The sequence below is a fragment of the Neophocaena asiaeorientalis genome, unplaced genomic scaffold, assembly GCF_003031525.2.
Source record: "Neophocaena asiaeorientalis asiaeorientalis breed wild unplaced genomic scaffold, Neophocaena_asiaeorientalis_V1.1 scaffold59, whole genome shotgun sequence".
NCBI classification, from domain to species: domain Eukaryota; kingdom Metazoa; phylum Chordata; class Mammalia; order Artiodactyla; family Phocoenidae; genus Neophocaena; species Neophocaena asiaeorientalis.
The window spans coordinates 8,799,812-8,827,722 of NW_020174268.1; the positions used below are offsets into that span (position 1 = coordinate 8,799,812).

At 45.2% G+C, this 27,911-nt stretch overlaps 1 protein-coding gene across 4 annotated transcripts; it reads left to right on the top strand.

Annotated features, from left to right (window-relative positions):
- The first annotated feature begins 6 nt into the window (after positions 1 to 6).
- THSD1 (thrombospondin type 1 domain containing 1) lies at positions 7 to 26,501 on the top strand. Of its 4 annotated transcripts, none has more exons than XM_024755308.1 (5): positions 7 to 56; positions 2,958 to 3,107; positions 6,601 to 7,566; positions 18,716 to 18,874; positions 24,891 to 26,501. In XM_024755308.1, the coding sequence occupies exons 2-5, from the start codon at positions 3,050 to 3,052 to the stop codon at positions 26,240 to 26,242; spliced, it is 2,535 nt and encodes an 844-aa protein (XP_024611076.1). In that variant the 5' UTR covers positions 7 to 56; positions 2,958 to 3,049; the 3' UTR covers positions 26,243 to 26,501. The 4 variants fall into 4 exon arrangements, with proteins under 4 accessions (XP_024611076.1, XP_024611079.1, XP_024611077.1 ...); XM_024755309.1 differs by lacking the exon at positions 7 to 56 and adding an exon at positions 261 to 409; XM_024755310.1 differs by lacking the exon at positions 7 to 56 and adding an exon at positions 261 to 409 and having other exon boundaries at positions 2,982 to 3,107; positions 24,891 to 26,497.
- Positions 26,502 to 27,911: the final 1,410 nt, after the last annotated feature.

Consider the following 27,911-nt stretch of genomic DNA (forward strand, 5'->3'; position numbering starts at 1 on the left):
CTCATCGCGGCCCAGGACACTCGCCTACCTCGCCACCTCGCCCGTCGGTCCCAGAGGTAAGAAGAGCGTTCCGGAAGCGACCCGGCGGGAGCTCCCACCGCGGGGTCCCCGGCGGCTCCCGGGACCCTTCCGCCCCACCCTCCCCGCCGCCGGCAAGCACTGGTGGACGGGACCGTTCTCTCCACGCACCCGGTCCCCTTCCCTCGCTCCTTGGTGCTCAGCCCCCAGGGACACGCGTTGAAAAGTGTCGTCTCCGCATCTCTGAGTCCCGACTTCAACCTGAACTCGGCGCTCTTCTGGCGCAGGTGTGGCCGAGTGTCTGAGGCTGACCGTAGATTGATGGGTGTTGAGTCCGAATAGTTGGGACCCTTGAAGAACAGCTTCTGGGATACTCTGCGTTTCAGAACAGGTTTGGTTCTTTCCATAAAGAAATCCTTACTGGGATGCAAGCAGTATGAGATATGTGCCTTGCAAAACGGTTCTCATTTTAAGAGATGTTGTGCTGGGGGACACCGGCAGCCTTAGATTTCCAAGCGTAAACTTGACTCGCAGGCCTGGAGAAAGCTGAGTAGATGTGGGGAAGCAGCATCCAACCCGTGGGACCAGGCGTATATTCGCCGATTGGCCCGAATATATAAATACAGCCCGTTTACACGAGCCGCTTTCGAATTAGCGATTTCCTCCTAATAAATATTACTATTAGATATACACTCGAGCGTGTGCATGTTTGTCAGAACGGACAAGATCACTTTGCTTCTTTTTGTTTTTCCTTTTATTCTTTCATAAATCATTGGTCCCATGGTGTTTAGCATAATTCAGTTTCTTTTTCTGCAGCTCTGAAGACACTATAGGGGATACAGAAGCGTGTATCTTAGCAGATTTCAGCAAAAACATGGGATCTGAGCTTAGCGTGGTGCCCTGAGCCACTGAGAATATTCACAACTTCCTCCTACCCTCTAGCTGATACATTTAGAATTTGTCTATAAACGTTTATGGATGTGAATGCTATATGGAAGTTTTAAAAAATGTGTATAAAGTACACCTAAAGTTCCTATTTTCTCAAAATGATTCTCAAGCTAAACATTGTAAGTAGCCAGTTGTGGTATTGGGAACACGTGTTGGAAGAAAACAAGCAAGCAAGGTTTAAAAAAAATTAAAGAAGCATGCTGTTTTCTTTAAAACAACAACAAAAACGTAGTGATTTTTTACCCGGCATTCCATTCCATTCTGGGATGCTCTGTTAACATCTTCAAATTAGTGGTTGAGCTAGTGAAAAAAAAATCAGCATTAATTTTCAAAAGCTTGAGAACATTAAAAAAAATCCATATTATGTAAACCATATTATGGCTTATAAAATAAAGCAGGCTGTTTTCAGGTAGCTGGATTATCTTGTGATTCCATTTCCATCCAGCTCTAAATATAGATTATGACACTATTCTGTTTTACTAGTCATTTTCATAAGAAAGAAAATGTGTTATAAACACAAAATCAGTTGTGATTAAGAACGTCTGTAAAAAATGGTTGTCATGGGGAAGCAAGCAATTTGGGAGAAGCCAGTACAACTTTTGGGGGCCAGGGATAGCTTGTTTCTCCTTACTTTGATTACTGAGTAGCAGTGACTAAAAGGAAGCATTTTAATTGCCTTAAGTGCCCACACTTGCCCGGGAGATACGATGATGCTCACCTGCTGTCTTTGGTAAAGTTTCCCAGTTCATATTCAAGGAAACGATTGGGTCAAATCCGTGCCTAATTCCAACAAAACTGAATTTTCTTTTTTTTTGTTGGGGAGGGTGGGAGCCTTAATCGTCTGCATGATTACACTTCCTATCTCTGCTTCTCTTTGAGGAAGTACAGCATTTCCTTTGCTCAACCAACTCCTACAGAAAGAAAGCTAATAGAGACACACCAATTTCCTTTCCATTGAATTTTGGATTATTTCAGTCAGTCCTCTTAATTCCCTTAATTTCTGTCTTATCCGAAGGGATGTGACATACGTATATTTGGAATAAATATACTTATTAAAAATAGATTAACTGCATAATGGAGGGGAGTGTAAACATTAAGAAAATATATATTTGTTTATGTTTAGTACCCCATAGTTTCCTAGACTCAAGTATGAAAAATACTGGCTCCTAAATGCCCTGCATCTTATTCTGTTGTCTAATAGTCTGTTTATATCAAAATAAGTGCCTCTTCCCACAAATCATTCTGAACCACAGGCCATCAAGGCCTTCCCTGCCCTCCTAGGTGGTCTGGGAAGATTGCTGCATGAAATCACTCATCTCCTGATGCATGCCAGCCAGCAGCAACAAGTATTGGAAGGCTGACAAAGATGATAGCTGTTACTTGTTTTCTCTTTAGAGTGCCCTAACCAAGGGAAGTCTGGACCACCTGGAGTTCATATTTAATTGCAATAATCTGGGTATATATTTTTTTAAAGGTTTGATAGTTTTGATATAGCTCCTAGGCATTCAGAAATGAAGCAATCCAGATAACACACCAATTGTGCAAGAAGGACAGTGTTCATAAACCCATTTGTGGAAGCAAGGCAGATCTACACAGCACGATGCAAAACGAAAGTTTGGCAAAATTTTTTTAGTCAGTCGATTAACTGGCATATTAACTATGCCAAGCACATAAATATGTGAAGATATAATATTATCCAGGTTGGCAAGGAGCTTTGATGAAATTAAGCAGAGAACAACCAACTCTCCATTTAAGGATGTGCTAGAAAGGTAAGAGACGTGGTGTTTTGCAGACCTGAAAGTTCTTAGCAGGTGAGCTTTAATGGAAGGAAAGGACATGTAAATTACAGATCATTTCCCTGGGGGAACAGTAATGTCCTTGCTGTTTTCTTTTCAGTATTAACTAAGCAGTTTGACTTCTTAGAATGGTTTTGTCATCTCAGGATTACTATTTTATGAATCACACTGAACAGAGCCAACGTCTTTTTGAAGTTCTAATTTCAGGTGTTTTTGAAGAAAAATTCACCATTTGGATGTGAGGAAGGACATGAGGAGACCAAAGACCTGGGATTTTGCTGATCAGAATGAAACAAATGTTGAAAGACTTTTCAAATCTTCTGTTGGTGGTGCTCTGTGACTATGGTGAGTGTTGTGTGTACTTATGCTGTGGGTACCAATGAAGAAACATAAATGGAGGGTTTATAAATGCATGGATGTCGATGCCCCTACGTGAAGGAGGTGGGGCAGGGACTACACTGCAGTGCCTTTTAAACTGTGATTCTTGCAACCCTGGGTTCTCTTAAGGTTCTGCGTTATTGATTCAAATTTCACTTTAAATACACTCATTTCACAAATCGGAGACAAGCATGTTACCCTCAGTTCTCTTTGATTGATTTCCTAGTATTTCAGTATTATGTGTTTAAACTTCACTCACACACACAGGAAGTGATGTTTTATATATTGCGGTTCTACATGAGATTTCACTTGACAAGAGAGTTTGCTGCTGGAATACTTTGGAGCAAATCTGAATTTCAGTCCTTGCCAGTTGTGCGCCTTTGTCTAGTTTCTAAATCTCTTTCTGTACCAGCAACAATATTGACATGATTGTTATGATGATAAGATAAACTCAAGAATGTGAAATACCTGAATGTATGAGCACATAGTAGGTGCTTAATGTTAGTTTTCTTCATTCATCTTGATTCAACTAAAAATTCATTTCTCAGAGAGTTTTATGCAACTACTGAACCAGTAGATTCAACCATATAATACCCACCAGTTTTCTCTTGATGATTTCCAAGTATTTCAGACATCTAAGCAGTTGGTGGTATGAGAGTAGAAACTGTTTTCAAATTGATGAAGAAATTATCATTCAAGAAACAGAGAATCCTGGCTCGTGTAATATCGGTTGGATGGACCAGAGTGTGTACTGTTACTTTTGTCCAGTGAGTCTCCTCCCTCAGTCTTTTATTTTTTAAGAAGTTTATTTAAACAAGAAGACACTTGACTTGCAGAAAACCAATCTGGGATCATTTCTTTTAAAGTCCTTTATCCCTACTTAAAAATAGATTGCTCTATATGTAACAGCCTCATTCAAAAAATTATAAAAGCTTGCTTTGTTTCATAATGATAAAGACATCAAAAATTTCCATTTAAACAGTCTGCAAGGACGTTTGTTATTGTTGAGAGCAGGTTATCTTACTGCAATATAAAAATAAAAGTTGATTGAGCATAAAATAGAGCATACAAGTTGAGTACAAAGGCTACTACTGGAAAAGGAGGTATTTTCATAGACCTGGATTTTTTTTTTCTTCTCCATTTGACTTTGATCAAAATATACCATTACCAGTTAGTGTTTTTTCTTTTTTAAAGCAACATGCTTATATTGAGACACCAGTTCCTTTAAATACAATAAAGGAGTGGGGAGAGAGGAAATGAAAGAATGGAGAAAACTGTACTGTAGTAGTCAGGATGTGGTACAACCAAATTGTAGTTTTCTAAATGAGAGTGTATTCTTGCCTTGCCTGTAAAAGCGAGAGTTTGAGAGTAAAGCAGCAAGTCCCCTCTTCAGTACACACCTCCTTTCGGCTGCTGTTGGAACCCATCCGTTGCGTCTGTTTCCTCCATTTCCAAAGGGCCATGTGTGTCTCTTTCATCGACAGGCTGCCCATCAAATCAGAATCTGATGTGCCTCATCGGTGTCCCTGTCACTGACAATTCATTAGTTAACTAAGTGCGGTGTGCCTCTCACTCTTAAAATGCATCACAGAACCATTCTGCCCCATCAGATTCAAATGAATATGAGCTTTGTTCTCGGTCCTTTGTTCTCAGCAGTCCTTCCTGGGCTGCTGTGAGTACTGGAAGCTCTTCAGCCACCTGTTCACAAAAAAATGTCAGGTCCACTCTGAACTAGCACACAAGCTGCACGGAAAGCAGCCGCCTTTGGATGAGTTGTCTCCATCCAAGAGGGAGTGTCCCTCAATTTCTGTACTGACTAAAATGAAAAAACAAACAAACAAACAACTTTATCCTATTAAGGTTTTCAAGCAAGTGCTCATAAAGCATTCGGGTCTATCCAAGTTTTATATATTTTATTTCACCTCATCTTAAATAAGAAATGGGTGAAGTGCTGAGCTAATTAAAACAAACCTTTATGTGCCAATATTTTCATGTGCTGATTCTAATAATCATTTTTTTATATCTTTGAATAGTCTGTTTTTAAAATTTTTTATTGGAGTATAGTTGATTAACAGCATTGTATTGGTTTCTGCTGTCCATCAAAGTGAATCGTCAAATAATCACTGAGTATATTTAAAGACTACCAGCCCAAACAGCATATTGTCCTTTGGACATATATGATATGTACACATTATTATTACATTAATATAATATTATGTTATATTATCATGTATATATAAGAAGACTCATAAGTTCATACTTACACATGTTGTTTTTCAAACCAAAGGGCACTGCAGTTCCTTAAGTCTAGAACGTTTCTTACCCTAGTCACAGGCCAGCTGATTGATGCATTGCCAAACTCTGTCTCCTTTGATACGTATTTGGATAGGGTTCAAAATAGAAACAGGGATTCTTGTGTGTCTGTGCTCTTCCCACTCCTTACTTCAGCTGCTCTGATGGGTCTCTTTTTAAAAAAAGATAGAATTGATCCTAACAGAGTGACACTTGTGGGCCAGTAGTCATCTGTCCTATCTAGGCCAATAGCAGTTACTGTAATGTCAGTAAAATTGCTAAGGACAAGCTTAGCTATTCCATAAATGTTCACTCTATCCCTTGAATAACCCATGCAGGATAGAATGTCAACATTTCTTATTCATCTAAAAATTTCTGCCTCATACAAAGGAAAGGCACTGTTGCCTTTACTGGTGAAAATGCTCAAGCACTTGTCTTGAATGTCAGAAAACAGTAACTTAGAAGTTCAGTTGATCGTTGGACAACACGGGGTTAAAGGCTCTGATCTTCTGCACAGGTATAATTTATAGTCGGCCCTGTGTATCTGCTGTTCCTCTATATCTGCTATGTGTATCTGCGGATTCGACCAACCACAGATCGTCTAGTACTGTAGTACTGACTACTGAAAAATGTGTGTGTGTGTGTAAGTGAGCCTGTGCAGTTCAAGCCCATGTTGTTCAAGGGTCAGCTGTATATTTAGCGTCTCCCATTTTAAGTAATCTAGCGCAGTGCATGTTGTATCATTTAAATCAGGCTTTCTCTTATTTCACTGTAAATCCATTTTCCCCAAATACCTAAACGCTTCCATATGCCTAAATGAGAAAAGTCAAGTGTTGGATTTTTATCATGAGACTTGTCAGTTGTTCCTCTTGCTTATTAGGTTTTCATCACTGATGTATTACCTCGTTGACTGTTGTGAATTCAGAGTATTTATCACTAATTCATTATTTTCAACAAAACCATGAAAAATGGAGATGAAGGAACAGAGCCACTTTAGAATGGAAGCAGCTCAGGGCGCAGCTCCCAGAGTCAGCACTCAGCAGCCTTTTCCATCATCCTCGGCTCAGTTCAAACTTCTCTTGTGTCTGAAATGCTGTTTGCATCGATGTCACCAATAGTGCTGCTCAGATATTCCTTTTAAAAACCCACTCTGACCATTTCCTTTCAGTTCTTGGAGAAGCTGAATATCTCCTTCTGGGGGAACCGGGCCATGTAGCACTAAGCAACAGGACAGTGTCTGTGGATTTCCAGTATTTGGATGGTGCCAATGGGACGCTGAGGAATGTCTCTGTCCTGCTGTTGGAGGCCAACACCAATCAGACTGTTACCACCAAATACCTCCTGACCAACCAGTCCCAGGGGACCCTTGAGTTTGAGTGCTTCTACTTCAAGGAGGCCGGCGACTACCGGTTCACGATGACTCCGGAAGCCACAGACAGCAGCCCTCCGGTCCCCTGGTGGGAGAGGAGCGCCTTTCTGAAGGTGGAATGGCCTGTCTTTCATGTTGACCTGAACAGGACATCCAAGGCGGCTGAAGGCACCTTCCAGGTGGGCCTTTTTACCAGTCAGCCGCTGTGCCTGTTCCCCGTGGACAAGCCCGACATCTTGGTGGATGTCACCTTCACCAACAGCCTTCCGGAGGCGAGAATGAGTCAGGGCCAGCCGCTGGAGATAAGGGCTAGCAAGAGGGCAGAACTCGCTCAAGGCCAGTGGGTTGAGTTTGGCTGTGCACCTGTGGGGCCGGAAGCATATGTCACTGTGGTGCTGAAGCTGCTCGGCCGGGACTCGGTCATTACGTCCACAGGCCCCATTGACCTGGCCCAGAAGTTTGGATATGCACTGGTGATGGTGCCAGAGCTCACGTGTGAGTCCGGGGTGGAGGTGAGGGTGCTGCCTCCGCCATGCATCTTTGTCCAAGGGGTGATCGCTGTCTTCAAGGAAGCCCCCAGACGCCCTGGGGAAAGGACCATCCGGCTGGCTGAAAACAGTCTGACCTTGGGAGAAAGCAGAACAGTATTCAACTGCACTTTGTTTGACATGGGGAGGAATAAATACTGCTTTGACTTTGGCGTCTCAAGCAGAAGCCAGTTTTCTGCAAAGGAGAAGGAGTGCATGCTAATTCAGAGAAATATAGGTTGGTATTGAGATTTTAAAGCACATTTTTTTTTATCAAATTGGTGCCTTCATGCAATCAAAATTATTATTTTGAATTTAGGTGAACTTGATTTTCTATGCACGGTACCATCATTTTTATCGTTCACTCCCCATAATGTCCCAAATGGCATTAGCATCCTTACCTGAAAAATGAAGAGTACTGGTTAGCATACCCAGCGCACTCCTAACTAACTGCCCCAGGTCTTAGTTTCCCCATCAATAAAGTGGGGATGATAAGAGTATCTACCTCAGAGAGTTGTAAGAATTGAGTGAAATCAGTGTGTACAGTTCTTAGCGCAGTGCTCAGGGAAGAAGCAGTGATAAACGTCAGCTATTATTACATTGTATTTTATTTATGTTTGTTAATTTAATTTTTATTTTATATTGGAGTATAGTTGATTTACAATATTGTGTTAGTTTCAGGTATACAGCAAAATGATTCAGTCAGACATATATATATACACATATATATGTTCTTTTTTCAGATTCTTTTCGCATATAGGTTATTACAGAATATCGAGTAGAGTTCCCTGTGCTACACAGTAGGTCCTTGTTGATTATCTATTTTATATCTAGTAGTAGGTATATGTTAATACCAAACTCCTAATTTATTCTTCCCCACCCCGACCTTTCCCCTTTGGTAACCGTAAGTTTGTTTTCGAAGTCTGTGAATCTGTTTCTGTTTTGTAAATAAGTTCATTTGTATCATTTTTTAGATTCCACATATGAAGTGATGTCATAGGATATTTGTCTTTCTCTGTCTGACTTACTTCACTTAGTGTGATCATCTCTAGGTCCGTCCACGTTGCTGCAAATGGCATGATTTCATTCTTTTTTGTGGCTGAGTAATATTCCATTGTATGTATGTACCACATCTTCTTTATCCAGTCCTCTGTCGATGGACATTTAGGTTGCTTCCATGTCTTGGCTACTGTAAATAGTGCTGTCATGAACATTGGGGTGCATGTATCTTTTCGAATTATGGTTTTCTCTGGATATATGCCCAGGAATGGGATTGCTGGATCATATAGTAGCTCTGTTTTTAGTTTTTTAAGAAGCTTCCATACTGTTCTCCATAGTGGTTGTACCAATTTACATTCCCACCAACAGTGCAAGAGGGTTCCCTTTTCTCCACACCTTCTCAGCATTTATTGTTTGTAGACTTTTTGATGATGGCCATTCTGACTGGTGTGAGGTGATAACTCGTTGTAGTTTTGATTTGCTGTTCTCTAATAACTAGTGATGTTGAGCATCTTTTCATGTGCTTTTTGGCCATCTGTATGTCTTCTTTGGGAAATTTCTATTTAGATCTTCTGCCCAGTTTTTATTGATTTGTTTGTGTGTTTTGATATTGAGCTGTATGAGCTGTTTGTACAGTTTGGAGTTGGTCGCTTCGTTTGCAAATATTTTCTCCCATTCTGTGGGTTGTTTATTCGTTTTGTTTATGGTTTCCTTTGCTGTGCGAGAGCTTTTAAGTTTAATTCGGTCCCTTTTGTTTATTTTTGTTTTTATTTTCATTACTCTAGGAGGTGGATCCAAAAGGCTATCACTACGATTTATGTCAAAGAGTGTTCTACCTATGCTTTCCTCTAAGAATTTTATAGTATTCAGCCTTACATTTAAGTCTTTAATCCATTTTGAGTTTATTTTTGTGTATGGTGTTAGAGAATGTTCTAATTTCATTCTTTTACATGTATTTAAAAATTCTGTTATTACATCATATGGCAAGTCCATGGCAGGTATGATCAGAATTCAAAGCTAAATCCCAAATTGTACTTAGTAGCTTTTCACTTCCTCTAGAACGTCCTCAAGCATGTCTCTTTCCTCTTACCTCCTTCATTTTAAGAACGAAGCCTCTTTAGTGAGAGTTCAAAGCAAGATTTCTAAAAACTTCTTTTTTTTTTTTTTTTTTTTGAGGTACGCAGGCCTCCCACTGCCGCGGCCTCTCCCGCTGCGGAGCACAGGCTCCGGACGCGCAGGCTCAGTGGCCATGGCTCACGGGCCCAGCCGCTCCGCGGCATGTGGGATCCTCCCGGACAGGGGCACGAACCCGTGTCCCCTGCATCGGCAGGCGGACTCCCAACCACTGCACCACCAGGGAAGCCCCTAAAAACTTCTTTAAATTTTGAATTCTCTGCATAACGCCCTCCCTAATCACAAAGAGGTGGGGCTATTACAATTCCATCCATGCCCCAGGCTCCTCTTTGCGTTTCTTTCCCTTTTCCTGGGTGCAAGCCCGGTCCTGGCAAGAGGTTAATCTGGCAGGGATTGTCCTGATCGTTTACACGTGCTCTTATTTCCGTCCCCGCTAAGCCTGTGCTCCCTGATGGCCCAAGCCTCTGAGCAGCTTCAGTGCCCCACGTGTTTCTTGCTCCAAATTCACTCACTCCTCCTTAGAAGTCCCTTTCCTTTGACTCTCTCCCCACCCACTGGCCACTTCCCTGCTTGCACTTACCTCTCCCTCCAGCCTAGATTCTGTGGCCCATCCCCTTAATCGCTCTCCGACCAAAACCCTAAACGCCTCTGCCCCGACGTCCTTCTGATTGCACCCAGCCACCCCCCGGCTCTGCGTGGATCCAGCCATCTGCCAGCCGCCCACTGCACCCGGGCAGGCCGGGCCTCCACCCTTCCCTGGGCCTACCGTGCTGCCCACCGTGCTACTCACTGTGCTCCTGCCCTGCACAGCAGCTCTGTGGCCCTCTTCTGCTCTCCTCGGACCTCACCCGCGCCCCTGCCTAACTCTCTGAGCTGACTTGCTCCTGCCACACAGAGCAGCGGGAAGCCATCAGGTGTGAGCTCCCTCACCCTCCCACCAAAATATCCGTAAGCCTGCAGGCAGCCATCCCACAATCTCCCCCTCCTTTGCTGTCCCCAGGGAAGCAGTGTCATTCCTCCAGTACAAGGTCAACCCTCCCCTCCACTGGGGGTCCCAGCCCCTCTGCTCTATCAGGAACCTTCTGTTAATCATTATTCCCCTATCTCCTCCGTCTCTAACTGTCCCTTCTTTACTGGTTCATTCCCATCAACTTCGAAATGTACTTAATTGTCTCATCTAAACACGAAACAAAATCACCCCTCATCGCCTGGTTCTCCCCCAGAGCACAACCTGTTTCTCTCGTCTTCCTTTTATAGCCCTGGTTCTTGAAAAACCCACCTGTACTTTGGGGTTTATTTCCTCACCCCCATTCACTTTTCAACCCACTCCAAACCCGTACCCCTCCCCTGCAAATGCTCTCACTAAAGCAGCCAGCGAATGACTTCCAGGTCCCAAACTCTGGGGATGCTTTCCAGTCCGTATCTTCGTTGACCTTGATTCTGTGACATTACACTTGCCTTGTTTACCCCCTACCTCCCTGGCTGTTCCTTCCAGGTCTCCTTTGCCAGCTGGTTCCATGACCCCATCGCATCCCTTAAGGCTTGGACTTCTGCATCCTATACTAGAACCTCAACATTTTTCATTCTTCACACACTCGCTAGGTGATTACTGTCCTGATGCTGGTGACTCCATGCTGGTATCTCTCCCCCGCATCCAAGTGCTGAATAGCTGTCACCCCACAGATGTCTCCCAAGCATCTCAAAAGCAGCATATCTGAAACTGGACTCATCATCTCACCCCCTAAACCTGCTCCTCAGTACAGGACTCCACCTCGTCTCATTGTTCAAACCCTAGACCCAGGAGGCTTCCTCTTCTTCACTTCCTATGAATAAATCACTAGGTCCTATGGATTTTGTCTCTTTAAAAAATCTGTGTCTCAATCTCTGCACGTCTCTCCATTCCCACTGATACCGCACGGTTCCCTCCCTCCGTACATTTCATTCTCTCAAGGCAAGCCAGAGAGGGACTGTTGAAAATGCAGGTCAGCTGAGGCTATTCCCTTGCTGAAAACGTATCAGTCACCTCACGTGACACCTCACTCTTATGAGGACGGGCACCCACAGATGGGCTGGAGACTGGGCAACCCTCCTCCCACCTTCACTTGGTTAACATTAACCCGTCCCCCAAGTCTCCTGGGTGACTCTTCCTCAACCCCAGACTAGGTAAACTCCCCGCTGTATGCTGGCCCAGCATCCTTAGTTCCTCTTTCATGGCATTTATCACTTCTGTCATTGCTTGTTCAGGGTCTTTCTCCCCACGTTTCTCCCCTCCCCCACCCTGCCCCCAGATTGGAGAAGCTCATTTGGCGACAGAAGCCGACTTGGGCTGCCAGGAAGCTATTTATGATCCTTATTTGGCCCGCTTTGTACACCTGCCACATTAACAGATACTCAGTACATGTTGATTAAAGTGAAAATTGCACTCTGATGTCTCAGCTAGGTATCAGTAGAAAAACAATTATGTTAAACGAATCATTCAAGATATGCTTGCCATTTCAAAAGGAATTTATTGCCTAGAGGGAAAAAAAATTCTAATTGACTGAATTTAGTGGAAACAAACCAAGGGGAGTAAAGGAATTCGGGCCACGTGATGAAAGACCTTGGGAGCAGGAGGTCTTTGTGTTGGTTCTCCCTGGGAAGGGGCAGAACAGGGAGTGATGCTCTGTGTGTAGGCTGAAGGTGCTCAGGGCTCCCTGTGGGGCTGCAGCAACTAGACACGACCGGGCAGTAGGGCTGGAAGCAGTACCTCGAGGGGCTAAGCATTCCTGGAGACCCCAGATTCTCTATGTGGCCGCCCAACAGGGACTCTGGTTAATCAGTGAAATTGATGGCAGTGGTGGGAAACTCAGTGCCTTTGTGTTTTTAGTATAAAAGTTTATAACTAAATCGAGTTCTTTTCATTTTCCATTTAAATTGACAGCTCTGACCAGTAAAGACTGGTTTTTTTTTGCCAAATGGCATTATTCAGGAACCCCATTGAACCTACCATGAGGTGTGACCCACCGACTCACAATGAATTTCTCATTAGTTCCTTTTGGAAGGGGAATAAAGGGTTTGATATGTTTGTCTCTTTTTCCAAATATGTCTTAGGACCTTAAAACCGTAAATACTGATTTACAGCAAAAAGATGTCAAACATGATTATTTGTGACCTTCCTTTATCCTACTTAGTATGAATGTTTATGTGTTTGTCTGCAGAAGCGTTAATGTGTGTGATTATGGGATGCTGCTAGGGGAGTGTTAGTAATATCTGGCACAGGTGCTGTAATAACATGCAAAAGTCTTGAGAAATTCTAAATTCTGAACTCATCTGCCCCAAGGTTGTCAGATAAGGGATAATGGACCCTGCATCTCAATGCAAAATATGTATTTAGGGCAAAGTTGAGAATTAATGATAGAGGGTATAAATTCATAGTCACATAATTTTTTTTACTTAGTTTTTTTGACAAGTAAAAATTGTATACATTTAACACATAGTTTTCTTGATAATTTAAATTTGTTGGCCATCTTCTTGTTTCTCTGATTAGATGGTCTTGTTTTTCCTTCGCAATATGACTGAACAAGAGCTTTTTACCAAGAAGAGGAGTACTGTCATCCTGTCATTTGCTTCTTATTTGCAGGTGCTTATTTATTGTATCATCTTTAATTCTTTGCCAGAATCTTTTTTTTTTTTTTTTTTTTTTTGGGTAGACAGGAGGACTCTCAACCACTGCGCCACCGGGGAAGCCCTGCGAGAATCTTTATAAGCCATTTGTCTACTTAATTCACCTAAAACTAGAGAATATAATTTAATATAAGCAGGCCCTTAGGTGGTTTAATACTCCACAGTTCTCTGAAAGTGAATGAACCAGTGAACCCTTCCACCTGGTGTAACTCCTGCTCTTTCTTTGGGATTTTTTTTTACAATAGCTGACATACTGTGTGTGACGTTCTGACATCATAACATTTATATAGTGATTACTTTGCACCAAGAACTGCTCTAAGTGCTTTATGAATATTAACCCATTTAATCCTTGTAATAACCCTATGAGTTAGGCTTATTGTATTGTCAATTTTAGAGGTGAAGAAACGAGGCACAGAAAAAGGTTAAGTAATTTTTCCAAGGTTGGTGGCTTACCCACTACTGGTGGTTAGACTGGCTTGAGCATTTGCTATTCCCACTCTTGCATGCTGGCTCCCATATAATCATCTATCAATCTAGATATTAAACAATATGAAACTTTTAGATCAAAAAAGTTCCAGTATTTTCCTCCTCATCTCATGGGTTCACCTTGTGCTTCCCACCCCCCCTGAAAGACATGTAACCCACTTTGGAGCCCGCTGGCCCAGGCATAAGCATGATTGGTCTAATGTGAATGAGCCTGTGCGGGTCACAGAAAACCTGAACTGCTTATCCAGGTGCCTTTGTTCCCACCGTGGCTTTAGGCTACTTACTCATGTCTATAGAATTTTCTTTCTTTTTTTTGTATGTTTTATAATAACTTTATTTTTTTAATAGAATTTTCTAACGTCTAAGGACGTTTTGTTTAGTTACTTTTGTCTCTTGAGTGAAATATCTTGCAGATGTGAATATTTCATACTCTGTATTCCTTCAGGTATTCTTGGGAGTGGAAACAAATCTCCCTTTTCTTATTGCAAGCACATTTTGCTCATTCAGAATTAATATCCTCTAGAGCGGCCTGGAAGGCATTTATCCTGGTCACACAGGTTTGTTAACGCAGTGGGAGGGCATGTATGGACATCTAAACAGGACAAAACAAAACAGCCTTTCATTCATGAAGTAAGCCTACTGTTTAGAATAATGGTCATCTTATTCTTCATTTGTAACATGTGAACTATAGCTGGCCAATGAGTTCCTGTTTTGCCAAGTATTTTCCTCAGTGTTATTGACAGAAATCTTCAGGGAACAAATAGAGGTATTTAAGGCATTTTAAAATTTTTGGCTGATTAAGTCTGTTCATTGCTTTATTTGAGTGATCTCCCTTGTTTTCTGTTCGATTAATTTGGGTTAGCAGTAAAAGAACCTAAAACTTAGTTTAAATGTTTATTTTTTAAATTGTTGATGATCCTGCCAGCCATAATTTTACTTTCAAAGGAAAAAAACACATTTGAAAGTGAGATTTTTGACATTAAGATTCATGCTTTTATCAAAACTTTGATTTTTTTGTTTCCTGGTGCCCACTGATGGAATTTTTGTTTTTAGTTTGACAAATGACTTTATGTATTTTAAATAATGTCTACGTAAAGTAAAAGAAGAGTTAAGAAAGAATAAAAAAAGGATTCTCAGCTTCTGTAATTCTGCCTTTTGTGATCTTAAATATGAGCACAAGAGAAGGATAAGCTATGTATTGACTTTCCAATTTAGATTTCACAGTGGTGGAATTACCAGTAGATTTTTCAAAAACGAAATCACAATACTTTAGCTCAGAGAGACTTAATATGAGATACCCAAAGCTTTGCAAGGACTGGGAGCTCGGTGTCTGAACAGCTCTGAAGCTTGAGGACAAAGCTGCCTTGTTGTTCTGCCATTTGAGGAGCCACAGAACCAACACTGTGTTCAGCTGGACCTCTGGGTGGAACATAATTACCACACCTCGGCTGATGTTGGTCCAGGACACTGGTTTGTAATGCTCCCACTCCTGTGACAATCCGAGACTTTTAATTGCTCTAAAGAAGTCATATGCCATGACTCATTCCAAAGATTGCACCACTTGGCTCACCTGAGAATGTAACTGCCCTGCATGTTTTCCGTATGTTTTTGTAGTGCTTTGTATACCCTTGACTGCATTGTGAGTTTTTGTCCATAACGATGAAGAGAGACTTTTATGCAGAGGATATCTTGTGCCTGGTGTGGGCATGACCTGGTAGGTCTTGGGATTGGATGGGTGCTCACAGAGAAGGGACTTAGGATAGTTATTTGTAGGGAATTATTCAGTTATTCTCTCTGGCAGTGATTACTTATATGCTTGGAAGAGATGTGTGCATTTGTCAATCAATAATGACTGTTCTGGGAATGTTTTGTAGTATGTATTTCGAAGCTCTGGTGTTAGTCGCATCCCTATTTATGGTTGTTAAGGCTGCTGGCTGAATCGACCCTTTGGTCATTATGTAACATCCCTCTTTATCTCTGGTAATACTCCTTGTTCTGCAGTCTGCTTTGTCTGATATTAATAAAGCCACTCTAGTTTTCTTTTGATTAGTGTTTACAAGGTATAACTTCTCCCACCTTTTTCCTTTTACCTATTTATGTATTTATATTTAAAGCGAGTTTCTTCTAAACAGCATATAGTGGGGTCATGCTTTTTTATCCAGTCTCACAAACTCTGTCTTCTAAATGGTGTTTAGATTATTTATATTTAGTGTAATCATTGTATGGTTAGATTAGGACCTACCATCTTGGTAGTTGTATATTTTTTCCATCTGTTCTTTGTTTCTTTTTCCTCTTTTCATCTGCCTTCCTTTGGATTAGTTGACTATTTTTTATGAATTACTTTAACCACACTATTGGTTTATTATTTGTACCTTAAAATATTTATTAGTGGTTGTCCTAGAGGTTATAGCGTACATTTTTAATTACTCTCAGTCTACCTTCAGATAATATCTTGCTTCATGTATAGTGTAAGGACCTTATAACAGTACAATTCCAATTCGTTTCTCCCATTCTCTGAATGATTGTTATACATTTTACTTTATATATGGTATAAACACATAATACATTGCTACTGTTTTTTTTTTTTTTGTGGTATGCGGGCCTCTCACTGCTGTGGCCTCCCCCGCTGCGGAGCACAGGCTCCGGACACGCAGGCCCCGGATGCGCAGGCCCAGTGGCCATGGCCCACGGGCCCAGCTGCTCCACGGCACGCGGGATCCTCCCGGACTGGGGCGCGAACCCGCATCCCCTGCATTGGCAGATGGACCCCCAACCACTGCGCCACCAGGGAAGCCCCATTGCTACTGTTTTGCTTTAGATCATCATTTATATTTTAGAGCATTTAAAAATAAGAAGTAAATTTTATCTTTACCTCTATAAATGCTAATTCTAGCACACTTCATTCCTTTATATTGATGCAGGTTTGCCTGGTATCACATTCCTTCTGCTTGAAGAATTTTCTTTGAACATTTTTTATAATGAAGGTCTGTTGGTAGAATTAATTAATTCTATTAATTTTCATTCATCTGAAAAAGTCTTTATTTTTCCTTAATTTTTGAAAGATATTTTCACTGGATATGGAATTTGGGGTTGGTGATTTTTTTCTTCAGTACTCTAGAGATGTCACTTCATTATCTCTGGCTTGCATGATGAGAAGTGTGCTATAATTCAGATTTTTATTCTTCTGTATGTGATGTAATTCCACCTTGCCCCGTCTCTCCCTCCACAGCCTTCAAAATTTTCTATTTGTTTTTAGTTTTTAGCAGTTTGTAGTGTGTTTAACTTTTTTGTTTGTTTGCTTTTTTGTGTTTATACTGCTTCATGTTTTCTGAGCATCTTGGATGTAGTTTGGTGTCTTTCATTAATTTTGGAGAATTCTTGGACATTAGTCTCTTTTTCTTCTGGGATTCTAGTCATATGTATGACAGACTATTTGATATTGTCCCACAACTCTTGGGTATTCTGTTCTGTTTTATTCACTCTTTTTTTCTCTCTCTCTCTTTGTGTCTCAGTTTGAGTGATTTCTGTCGATATATATTCAGTTTCACTGTTTCTTTCCTCAGCTATGTTGAGTCTGTTGATGAGCCTCTAGAAGGCATTCTTCCTCTCTGTTGCCATGCTGTTAATTTCTAGCATTCCGATGAACTCTTTTTAGTTTACAATTCTCTGATGAAAATTTCCATCTGTTCATGCATCTTATTCACATTTTCCACGAAAACGTTAACATATTAATCATAGTTAATATCTCCAATATCTGGGTCACATCTGAGTCTGGTTATCTTAATTACTTGGATATTTTATTGTTTTTTTCTTGTTTCTTTGTATGTCTCATAATTTTTGGTTGAAAGTTGGACATTTTCTTAGAACTGTAGACACTGATAAATAGCATTTATGCCTGGAAATTGGCATACCCTATTTATGCTAGGACTTTAGTGTGGAGTTTGGGCCAGTATAATAAGGAATTGAGCTGTGTTTGAGTTTTTGCTGTTGCTATGGCTATCCTCAGTGCACGATCGAGTTCAAAAGTTTCTAATGTTGCTTTGTGTTTAGGGTAGGAATTGGGTTGCCAGAGGGTTTTCTCCATACTTCTGTTGCACCCTCAACTTTAGGCTTGAGCCTGCACATCAGAAAGGCTTTTGCTTGTCACTCTTGCCTCTCCCCCAGCAGTAGACTCTTGTTATTTGATACTTGGTAATTGCTAGCCTGGAGCAGGGTGGGTGTTAGGTGATGCTAGTGGAAGAACATCTTCTTGTTCTGGGTCAGCTTTAGTCTTAGGCAAGTGCTCTGCCTCTGAGTTTCAAGGATGGGGCTTTGTAATGACCCTGCCCCTTGCCGGTGGTAGAAGCTGTCTATAAGTGTGGGCCCAGGGTCTTTCCTCCTCCTCTCTAGGGGTGAAAGATTTTCTTCTTTTTCCATTCCTTGGCAGCGCTAGGTTTCAGCTGCTGCTCTTAGAGTGACAGGGTTTTCTGCCCTGTCCCCGTGGTTGGGCTTTTGTTGATGGAGCAGATGGGGAGGAGGGTCTGGGTGAGGTTTGTGTCTTTTCCACAAAGCTTCTCTTCCCCTCCTTGGCCTCCACCATGAGGGAGGCTCTCCCTGGTCTTGTGCCTGCCCTCGGTCCTCCTTGTGAAGATCTGGTGAGATCCGTGGAGAAGAGCCTGCAAGTGGGTACAAATTCCCAGTCGGGTTGTGCGGCTCCCAGGGCTTCTGTATTCTCGTGCTAGCCCACACCAGGCTTCTGGCGGTTCATTATATTTTTAGATGATTTCTCTCCAGCTGGTATGAGGCCTGGCATCTGCCCCAGGAAGCAGTGTTTGCATCCTGGCTTTCCCTGGAGGAGTCTGTCTTTCCTTCGAATTCAGGCCATTTGGTTGTCCTGTGACCTTAGCTCTCTGAAGAGTTCTAGGAAGGTTGATATTTTGTAGGTTATACAGCTTTCCTTTAGTGTAGGGGGAGCAGCAACATTCCAGCTTTCCACTTCTGTGGGAATGTGCTTCTTTACTGACTTTTCAGAGCCTGAGATTTGAGTTTTGCTGCTTCATTTGGGTGCAGTTAAATTCTGATGCTCAAGTGAGCTAGCATTAAAAGCCTGGCCGATGTCCTTGCAGAAACTTGGGGACTGTGGCAGCCGTGGAGCCAGTGTAGTGCCACGTGTGGGGACGGTGTCAGAGAGCGTCGCCGCCTGTGCCTGCCCTCCTCCCCCTCCCGACCTGGCTGCCCTGGAATGTCCTCGGAGAGCTCCCCGTGTTCCCTGGAGGACTGTGCGGGTAGGTATCCGTCCTCCTTCGCAAGCCTCTTCCCAGAGGGACTGTCGAACCCAGCCCTGCCTGACAGTCGCCAGTCTGAGTTCAGGGGTGGACTCGATGCTCTGTTGCTGCTGCTGCTGGCTGTACAAACTCTGTGTCCTTCAGTGTGTCTGCGACTGGGGGTGTCTTGCCAGGGAGATGACAGGGGACTTAACACCGTCGAAGATGGGGAAATGACAAGGACATCGGTGTAAATGAAAGATTCAGACGTACGAAATCATGTTTAAAAATACAAAACATGGGAGGGATGATGATTTCTTCCCGATATTTGCTGGTTTTGTTTCTCCCTCCTTTACTTCTCCCCCCCAGAAATTGTGGGAAAACATTAAAAAAAGAGTTTTTCACCTCCTCATCTCCGAGAAGCCCTAGGAAACCAAAATGGACATTATTTGTCCAAAATGGGGCAAGGCACCCTATCTTATCCCCTGAAGGGCTCTGTGTTTATTCTTCCCCCCCGCCCCCGCCCAGGAGGAGAAGGTGGGGAAGTTCATCTTGCCATCACCTGGGGGCTGGCCCCTCCTTCATCCTCTGAGCATCTTGAAGTGACCCCCACTTGTAGGTGCTCAGTGAGTATTTGATGTGCGTGGTCTATGGTGTGGTGCTCGGGTCACTCAGTTGGGTTTGCTGCAGCTTACGGAGCTGAATCCCATTCATTTGCCACAGGTTACAGTAAAAAAAGGATCCTTGCTCTTCCCACACACCATCGCCCCTTCTGAGACACAGCCAGCTCCCCATTTAGCCTTTGCTGTGGTCCTGACCCTTAGGTGAAGTCCTTCTGTCCAGTCCCGACTCCTTCCACTCTCCAATTCCACGTTGAAGACGATCCCTGTTTCCTTGTCCCTCTGGGATCTGGAAAAGTGTTTTTCTGTGTTTGGTCTCAGAGCACCTTGTAGCCAAGACCACTGGCACCTGGCAACACTGGTACCTGGCACCCCCACCTGTGACCTTACAAAATTCTTGCTGTCTCCTCTTTCCAGCCAGTGCTGTAGGCCTTGTTCCCTTTATTCCAGCATCCTGAGGGCATTCTCTCTCTGTGGTTTTCGTATTACAGCCTCAGACCCAGGCTCTTCTCACAGCCTCCAGCCTACCATCTTTCATCAGCCCTGAGCCCCACCCTGAATCTATTCTTTCTCCAGTTGTATCTCACACTGTCTTCTGAGGCTCTCTTCTCTGTCTGCCCTTTTCTTTACAAGTCCCCTTACTCTCCACAGCTCCTTCCTTGTGTATAACTTCTTCCTCTCTGTTCTGGGATGGCGTGTTGTGTTAAGACATTTCATCTAGAGTTCTGTAATACTCAAATGAATTAAAAATCAACTGCCCCTGGCTTCTACTGCACTTTTAGAAGGGACAACAGTATCAACCATTTATTACATTATCTCACTCAAAGCTCACAATAACTCTACAAGGCAAGGATTCTTTTTTTTTTTTTGCGGTACGCGGGCCTCTCACCGTTGTGGCCTCTCCCGGGGTGGAGCACAGGCTCCGGACGCGCAGGCTCAGCAGCCATGGCTCATGGGCACAGCCACTCCGCGGCATGTGGGATCCTCCCGGACCGGGGCACGAACCCGTGTCCCCTGCCTTGGCAGGCGGACCCTCAACCACTGCGCCACCAGGGAAGCCCATGGCAAGGATTCTTATGCTGGGCTCAGATCTTGAGAGCTTGCTGCTGCCTGGCAGTTTTTCTAAGTGCCTTGCACATATGAAGTCGGTACATCATTATCTACACATACAGGTGAGGACTTTGCAGCAGTGAGAGAGGGTGAGTCACCTGCCCAAGACCATAAAGCTAGAAAGCAGCGGACTAGATCTGACCTCATGCTAAGCCACCTATCTTGAATACTTTGCCTCGACGTACAGGCCAGTCTAGCTTTCTACAACCATCCTGGAATTAGCAACCAGTTTTTGAGGCTGTGTGGTATTATTTCACGTTCTGGCATCTTAATCTCTTTAATCCTGGGTGGGAACTGGAAATTTGTACATTATAAATTAGCAGAGAGGGGAAGTGCTACAGGCACCCCTACTTCTACTATAAGTGGTCCTCGGGAAAAAAATAAATGCTTGTGTGGATAAAAATGATCATTTCTTCCAACTGTTCTCTTTTTCCAGTTCAGCCTGTTTTCCACTCCTTGGAAATGTAAAGATCTGTTTGCAGGCTGCTTAGCGTCAGGAAGTCTCCTTCCCTTCAAGGAAAAGAGGGAAGACAAGATGAGGCAGAGATGGGTGAGGTCAGCAGCTTTGGGGCTTTTCTCCAGCTGCGGTTTTGAAGGGTTCCAGCCAGAGGCAAGTGTAACAGCTAAGAGGTCCACGTGTACATCTGCAATGCTGCGACCCACTGACGGAGCAGCCACTGCAGACGAAGACGTGATCAGTCAGGGAACGAGTCTTTCATCATTCAACTACTTTCACTTGGTTGAGAGTCTAGAGTTTTGCTTGGCTTTGAAAGGATGTTTTTACGCCAAGGTCTGAGTGAAGTAGTTCGACGTTCATTTGATCTATCTTGTTCACCACGAAGATGGGAGGATCCAGTTGCCATTGCGCCCACGTTCCATCTGATGGGGTGTTGGTCATTTTGCCATCACCTTTTCAATAATGAATCTGTTCATGAATATAACATTAATTGAGTACCAACTCTGTGCCAGTTATTGACTGGGGTTGGGAGTGTAGAGATAAGCCGTGTCTCTGGAAGGGGCTTATGATACAGCAGCTCAGCAGACACCAAAGCAGGCATAGCATATACAGTGCAGTAGAAAGGTATCCACAGCTTGCTGTGGAAGCTTGTGACAATGCTGGGAACACCTCTGTTCCTGAGGAGGTGATATTTGAGCTGAAGATTGAGAGCTGAATAGGCATCACCTGGTGAACTAGGTGAGAAAGGGAATTTTAGCAAATGGAGCAATGGATGAGAGCTTGGAAGACGATGGCATATTATGAAACCCAGGGAACCTGGCAGGAGTTTGATGTGGCAGCAGGATAGAGTGTCAGGAGGGAGTGAGGGAAATGAGGCTGGACAGGGGACTTCCCTGGCGGTCCAGTGGTTAGGACTCTGCACTCTCACTGCCGAGGGCCCGGGTTCAATCCCTGGTCGGGGAACTAAGATCCCACAAGGCGCACAGCGTGGCCAAAAGAAAAAAAAAAAAAAGGCACAAAATGAGACTGAACAGGTAGGCAGGGGCCAGATCCCGAGGGCCCTTGAAGACTGGACCTGTGTTGTGGAGGGATCTCTTGCCTGTCGCGTGGAGTACAAATCAGAAGGGCCAGGAGTGGCAGCAGTGAGGGCTGTTGAGAGGTTTTCAGTGACCCAGGGGGAAAAGGGAGCACTGGCAATGGGGATGCAGAGGAGAGAAGGATTCAGCGACTCTGGATGTGGCGAGTGTGGAGAGGGGAGTGTCGCGGGTGGGACCTAGGATTTTAGCACCGGCAGCTGCAGGACACAGCACCATTCCCGTGAGATCAGATGTATCAGAGGAGGCACAGGTTCCACGGGAAGATGATGAGTCCTGGGCGTGTGGAGGTGGAAGTGTCGGTGGGACGTCTATGGAGAGAGCAGAGCTTGTGGAGCCAGGATGGGATCTAGCTCTCCTGGCTCCAAAGTCCATGTTCTTCTCTCCAAATTAGAGAATTCTTGAAACCAAGAAGAGAAACAATCACAGGAAGGGTCGGACAGTAGCCGACGCTGCAAAGCTCAAGGAATAGCAGGACGGAACTCCTTTGCATTTGGCTATTAGATGGTTAATGACCTCGATAGGAGCTGCTTCACTGGAAGCCTAGGGGCAGGTTGCAGGAGCCAGAGGTGACGAGGAGTCAGCACATGTGGACCCTTCTTTCTGTACGTTCCGCTGGGAAGACAAGGAGCGAGATATGGCTGTGGCATTAGTGAGAGGGTTCTAGAAAGATCTTTGTAAAATGCAAAGAGCTTGAACATGTTTCTGTGGAGCTGCACGGAGGAGAAGCTGGAGATAATAGGTACAGAGGGATGATCCCCCTGGAGAAGGGTGGCCTAGAGAGCACCTGGTGGACTCATCTTTATGGGAAGACACTTCTCCCACTAATTCCCTAGAGAAAGAGGGAAATGGAGATGTGGCTGCTGCTGAGTTTATGGGGGAGGAGAGGATGGCAGAAGAACCTGGGGGTGTGCTTGCTTGATAGCTTCTAACTTTTGTGATCTAGCAGACGGCTGAGGAAGAGGATTAGTGGCAAAACTTTGAAGCACTGTTGTAGGGGATGGAAGAGAGAGTTGCTTAGGAAACCGCGGAAGGATCTGTGGGCAGTCAAGTTTGGGTGCCATCAGTACACAAAGGTTCTGGCTTGCATGGGTGCATTATTTCCTCCACCAGGGCTCAGGGGCCTGGGTGCAGCAGCTGATAATCCACGTGTCTGGATTTTTCTAGGAACAGACTTTTGCTTCTGAGCAGGGGAAGGGATACAGCTCAGTGTTAGAGGTCAGAGAGTTGAGATGATTGGCAGTAGAAGGATTTAAGTGATGGATCCTGGGTGTAGGGAGAGAAGTGAGGGCAGAAGGTGGCTGGCGGATGGAGAGAAAATGGAGGGGTTGGAGAATCAGATGTTGCAGCGAGGTTGAGTAACCGTTGTATGAATAATGAGTGAGCAAGAGGGGAGGATACAGCCGGAAAGTGGGCTGTGAAGCTTTAAGGTTTCAGAACAGGAGCAGCTGCAGACAGTGGGAAGGTATGGCAGCTTGGAAGGACAATGAATGGTCCCAGCTGTGGGACGGTGAGGAAGACTGGACCCAGGTGCTAGTAACTGATGTTTGCCCTGAGGTGGGGAGATGACAGAGTTGAGGGGTAGAGGGTAGAGGGTGGTCTGGGTGGATGGCGTGGGCGTCAGAAGATTAGAACTTCTACACAGAGGTAAAAAGTGGGCTGAGATGGCAGCCAGGAATGAGGAGGCTGCGGAAGACGCCCTGCTTCTGGTTCTGCTTCTGATAAAGCTTCACCCAAGAGTGAGCCGGGGAGGCTGTGCCCTGAGGGATGGCCTGTCCTCAGGTCAGGCAAGGAGACACACAGTGTTTTGTGGAAAGTTTCTGCAGCGTGAGGAATTTGGTTATAGGTGTCCTATAGCGTGCGGTGGAAAGGGGAAAGGGGAGCAGTGGGAGGATGGAGATGCGGCACAGAACTGGTGAGGATAAGACTATGGGTGGAAGAGATAGAGGACATGTGACTGGAAGGGCTTGAATGGCGAACAGTGACCAAGGAGGAAAGAGAGGTGAGGCCTGGTGGCATTGGGTGGTCTCGGGTTCCCGGGTACTACAGGCTGAGGCCCCAGGTGGCGTCTGAGCCTTGGTGAAACATTTTGATGACTGTGAGACACACCAGTTTGAGAGAGCAGGGAAGAAGAAGGAAAATCAATGCCACATAGAATGTAGGAAGGGGAGTGAACAGCTGAGAAAACGAGAGAGAGAGCAGAGGCGTCAGCACTTAGGAAAGGCAGTTCCTGGACATTGGGAGGGAAAAGTGAGCTGTAGTATATTGCCAGAAGACTTATTTTCACCTGTTAATTTCTCTTGAGATGTGCAAATTGAGCTACAACCTGCCTAAACTGTTTTGCATCCCAAGTGTTAACACTTGGCAGAAATTTTCCGAGGTGCATCTCAAAGGTACATTTAATTATAGATATCCCATGTTTACCTTAAGTGAAAAACCTTGATTTTTACCTTGAAATGTTCCTCATGAGGCTTCTTTGTAGAAAATTGGGGACAAGTGTCAGCAAGAGCCCGTGAGCCACCTTGATTGTGGCTCATCTGCTCACCTCGCTTCTACCAGTGTCTGTTTTTCAGCTTGGCTTAAAAGCCTGCCTGCAGAAATATATGTAAGACCAGAAATCCCAGTCCTTGTTTATTTTCCTTCCTTCTTTAATTGCTACATAATTAGAGCGAGCCACTCAGAGACCTTAGACCCAGGCAGAGAAAACGATACTAGAGAATGCATTCGTTCTTCCTTTTTTTTTTTTTTTTTTGTAGCTTTCCAGCCATCCAGTCCGTCTCCTTTCCAGCCCCAGACTCCCGTGAAGTCCAACAACATCGTGACGGTCACTGGGATATCCCTGTGCTTGTTCATCATCGTGGCCACTGTGCTCATCACGCTGTGGCGGAAGCTGGGCCGCGCCCCCAAGTGCAGCACCCCAGTCCGCCACAACTCCCTGCACACGTCCGGCTGCCGGAAGAACTCGGACGAGGAGAACATCTGCGAGCTGAGCGAGCCCCGTGGCAGCTTCTCAGAGGCGGGCGACGGGCCGGCGGGGAGCCCCGCGGGCCAGGGCATCCCTCTGACCTACCGGCGGAGCGTGCCGGCGCCCCCCGATGACGAGACCTCGGGCAGCGAGAGCTTCCAGTCTAATGGCCAGAAGATCATCCCACCCCTGTTCAGCTACCGCCTGGCCCAGCAGCAGTTGAAGGAGATGAAGAAGAAAGGCCTGACGGAGACCACCAAGGTGTACCACGTGTCCCAGAGCCCCCTGACGGACACCGCCGTCGACGCCGCCGTCGCCGCGCCCCCGGGAGGCTCCGAGAGCCCTGAAGAAGCCGCGGCCGGCAAGTTCCGCCTCAAATCCCCGTTCCTGGAGCAGCCGCCCGCGGTCGGCGCCGGGGACAGGCCCCCCTCCCGGCTGGACCACCCGCTCTCGCCGGCCAGCTGCGCCGTCAGCCCCAGCCAGAGCCTCCTCCGCAAGTCGCAGATGAGGAGCCACCCCCGGGGGTCCCATTTCCGGAGGACGGCAAGTTTCCACGAGGCCAGGCAGGCCCGACCGTTCCGGGAGCGGAGCCTGTCCACCCTGACCCCCCGGCAAGCCCCCGCCTACAGCTCCAGGAGCCGGACGTGGGACCCGGCGGGAGAGCGAGTCCGGCCCCCGAGTCGAGGCGCGGCCCTGTTTCCGGAGAAACGGGACCACTGTCCAGGGGCAGGTGGAAGCAGTGGCCCGTTAAGCCCTTTCCCTAAACCCCACACCGTGGGGCAGCCCACGAGGAAACCAGACCTGGGGGATCGCCAGGCAGGGTTCGTGGCGGGAGGTGAGAGAACGGAGCCTCACCGGGCTCGGAGGGGACCGTCCCCCAGTCACAGGAATGTCTCAAGGAAGCGGCCTTCCTCCCCGGCCCCCAGAGATAGCTACCAGAGGGTCAGTCCTCTGAGCCCTTCTCAGTGTCGGAAAGACAAGTGTCAGAGCTTCCCCGCCCACCCGGAGTTCGCCTACTACGACAACACATCCTTCGGCCTCACCGAGGCGGAGCAGGGGATGCTGGACCTCCCGGGATATTTTGGGTCAAACGAAGAGGATGAAACCACGAGTACGCTGAGTGTGGAGAAGCTGGTCATCTAGACCGAGATCAGCCTGAGACTTCACACAACAGGGGTCCTCTGCCCAGCTCAGGGTATCAGCTGCTCGCATTGTTCTGTGGACTGTTTTGTGTAACTATTTGTACGACAGGACAGGATGTGGGGAGGTGGTAACTGACACCGGTGTCCGCATGTGTTTTAATTCATAAGGAAGAAGTTAGTTATCTGGAGCTTTTCCCTTCGTTATCCTGTTTCTATTGGCTTATTACTGCTAACTCTGATAATAAAAATTTAAACAAGAGTGCAATAGGGCTTGGTCTCTCATGTGAATATGAAAAATGACAAGATGCAACTTGGCAGGTTCCAACTTGAAACAAACCTGAGAGTTTCAACAGGAAGAAGGGCTGGAACAAAGTAAGCTCGCCAATACAACCCTGAACTGTAGTTTATTAAGTTTTAAATCCTTCAGAATTTGACTCCTGCACGGGCAGTATTGAACAGGTTTTATATTTGACTGATTAAGTCAATTACTAGGTTACCTAGAATTGGTGATACCCCAAGATATTCCAGAAGAACTTTCAGGCCAGAGTTGGGTGATATCTTACTGTTTTCTATGCAAGAAAGAGTGCTGGGGACTCGACACAAACTTTATGTGAGTTAGTTCTGCTTTGGAGAAAGAATATAAGAAGCTGATCGTTCAGGTAGTGAGTCAAATGAAGACCTGTCCATCATTGTTCTGAGCAAAAAGTAAACATTTTGGAAAGGAAGGTGTTGTCTCCCAGGAGAGCATCAGCTGGAACCCAGGCAGTGGGTGCCGCCTGGCATCAGGATGCTGACTATGTGCTCCTGGACCAAGCTGCAGCCAGGACCCCAGGAGTGTCATTCTGAAACTGGTGTGTGTATTTTTTTTTTTTTAATAGAGGACGTTTACTATTTCTTTGTTGGTCAAACAGAACACAGATGGGGAGTACACAGGGGAGGGGTGCCTTGTAAAGGGACGTATGTGGCGGTTTCTTGGGAAATAGTCCAAGGAGTCTTCTCAGCAAAGGGACTTGGGCTGGCGTGTCATAAGCATCCAACACACCCAGTCCTTGGCCTTAAGTTGGGTTCCCCCCCATAGGCGGTCTGTGGAGAGTCTCACTTTTTTCCCAGCTCCTTTGCTGGAATCCACACTCCCAGTGTGATGGGGGGCTTGGTCCTAGAGAGGGGTCTGGAGAGCCCCCAGGAAACAGCCCAGGGTTGGTAAGAGGGCTCCTGTGCCCACTGCCCAAGGGGACGAGAACCCTGCGGGGTGCTAAAGGCTGCCCACCTCTCCTCTGCCCTCTTTCCTTCCCCCAGGCTGGGCAAGAGAAGAGGAGGGATGAGTAGGGTCCCCAGCCTCTACTGAGTCCCAGGGACCTCAGGGTGGGGTGGAGGAAGGGTGGAGAGTGAGGGTCTTGGCCATCAACAGACACTGTAAACTTTGGTTTAAAACAATACTTTAAGTGGAGGCAGGGCTTCCAGCCTGGGGCCGGAAGTATCATAATATCATGTTATTTAGAAAGTATGTGAATTAATCTCAAGTATATGGAAAACAGGTAGGCTGGATTATGATTTTACAGCTTAAGCTTTTGTAATTGGAAGAAAGAGGGAAGTAGAGCAAAGAAGTCTTTTTAAAGTATTTATTTATTGGCTGCGCCGGGTCTTCGTTGCCACATGCAGGAACTTTAGTT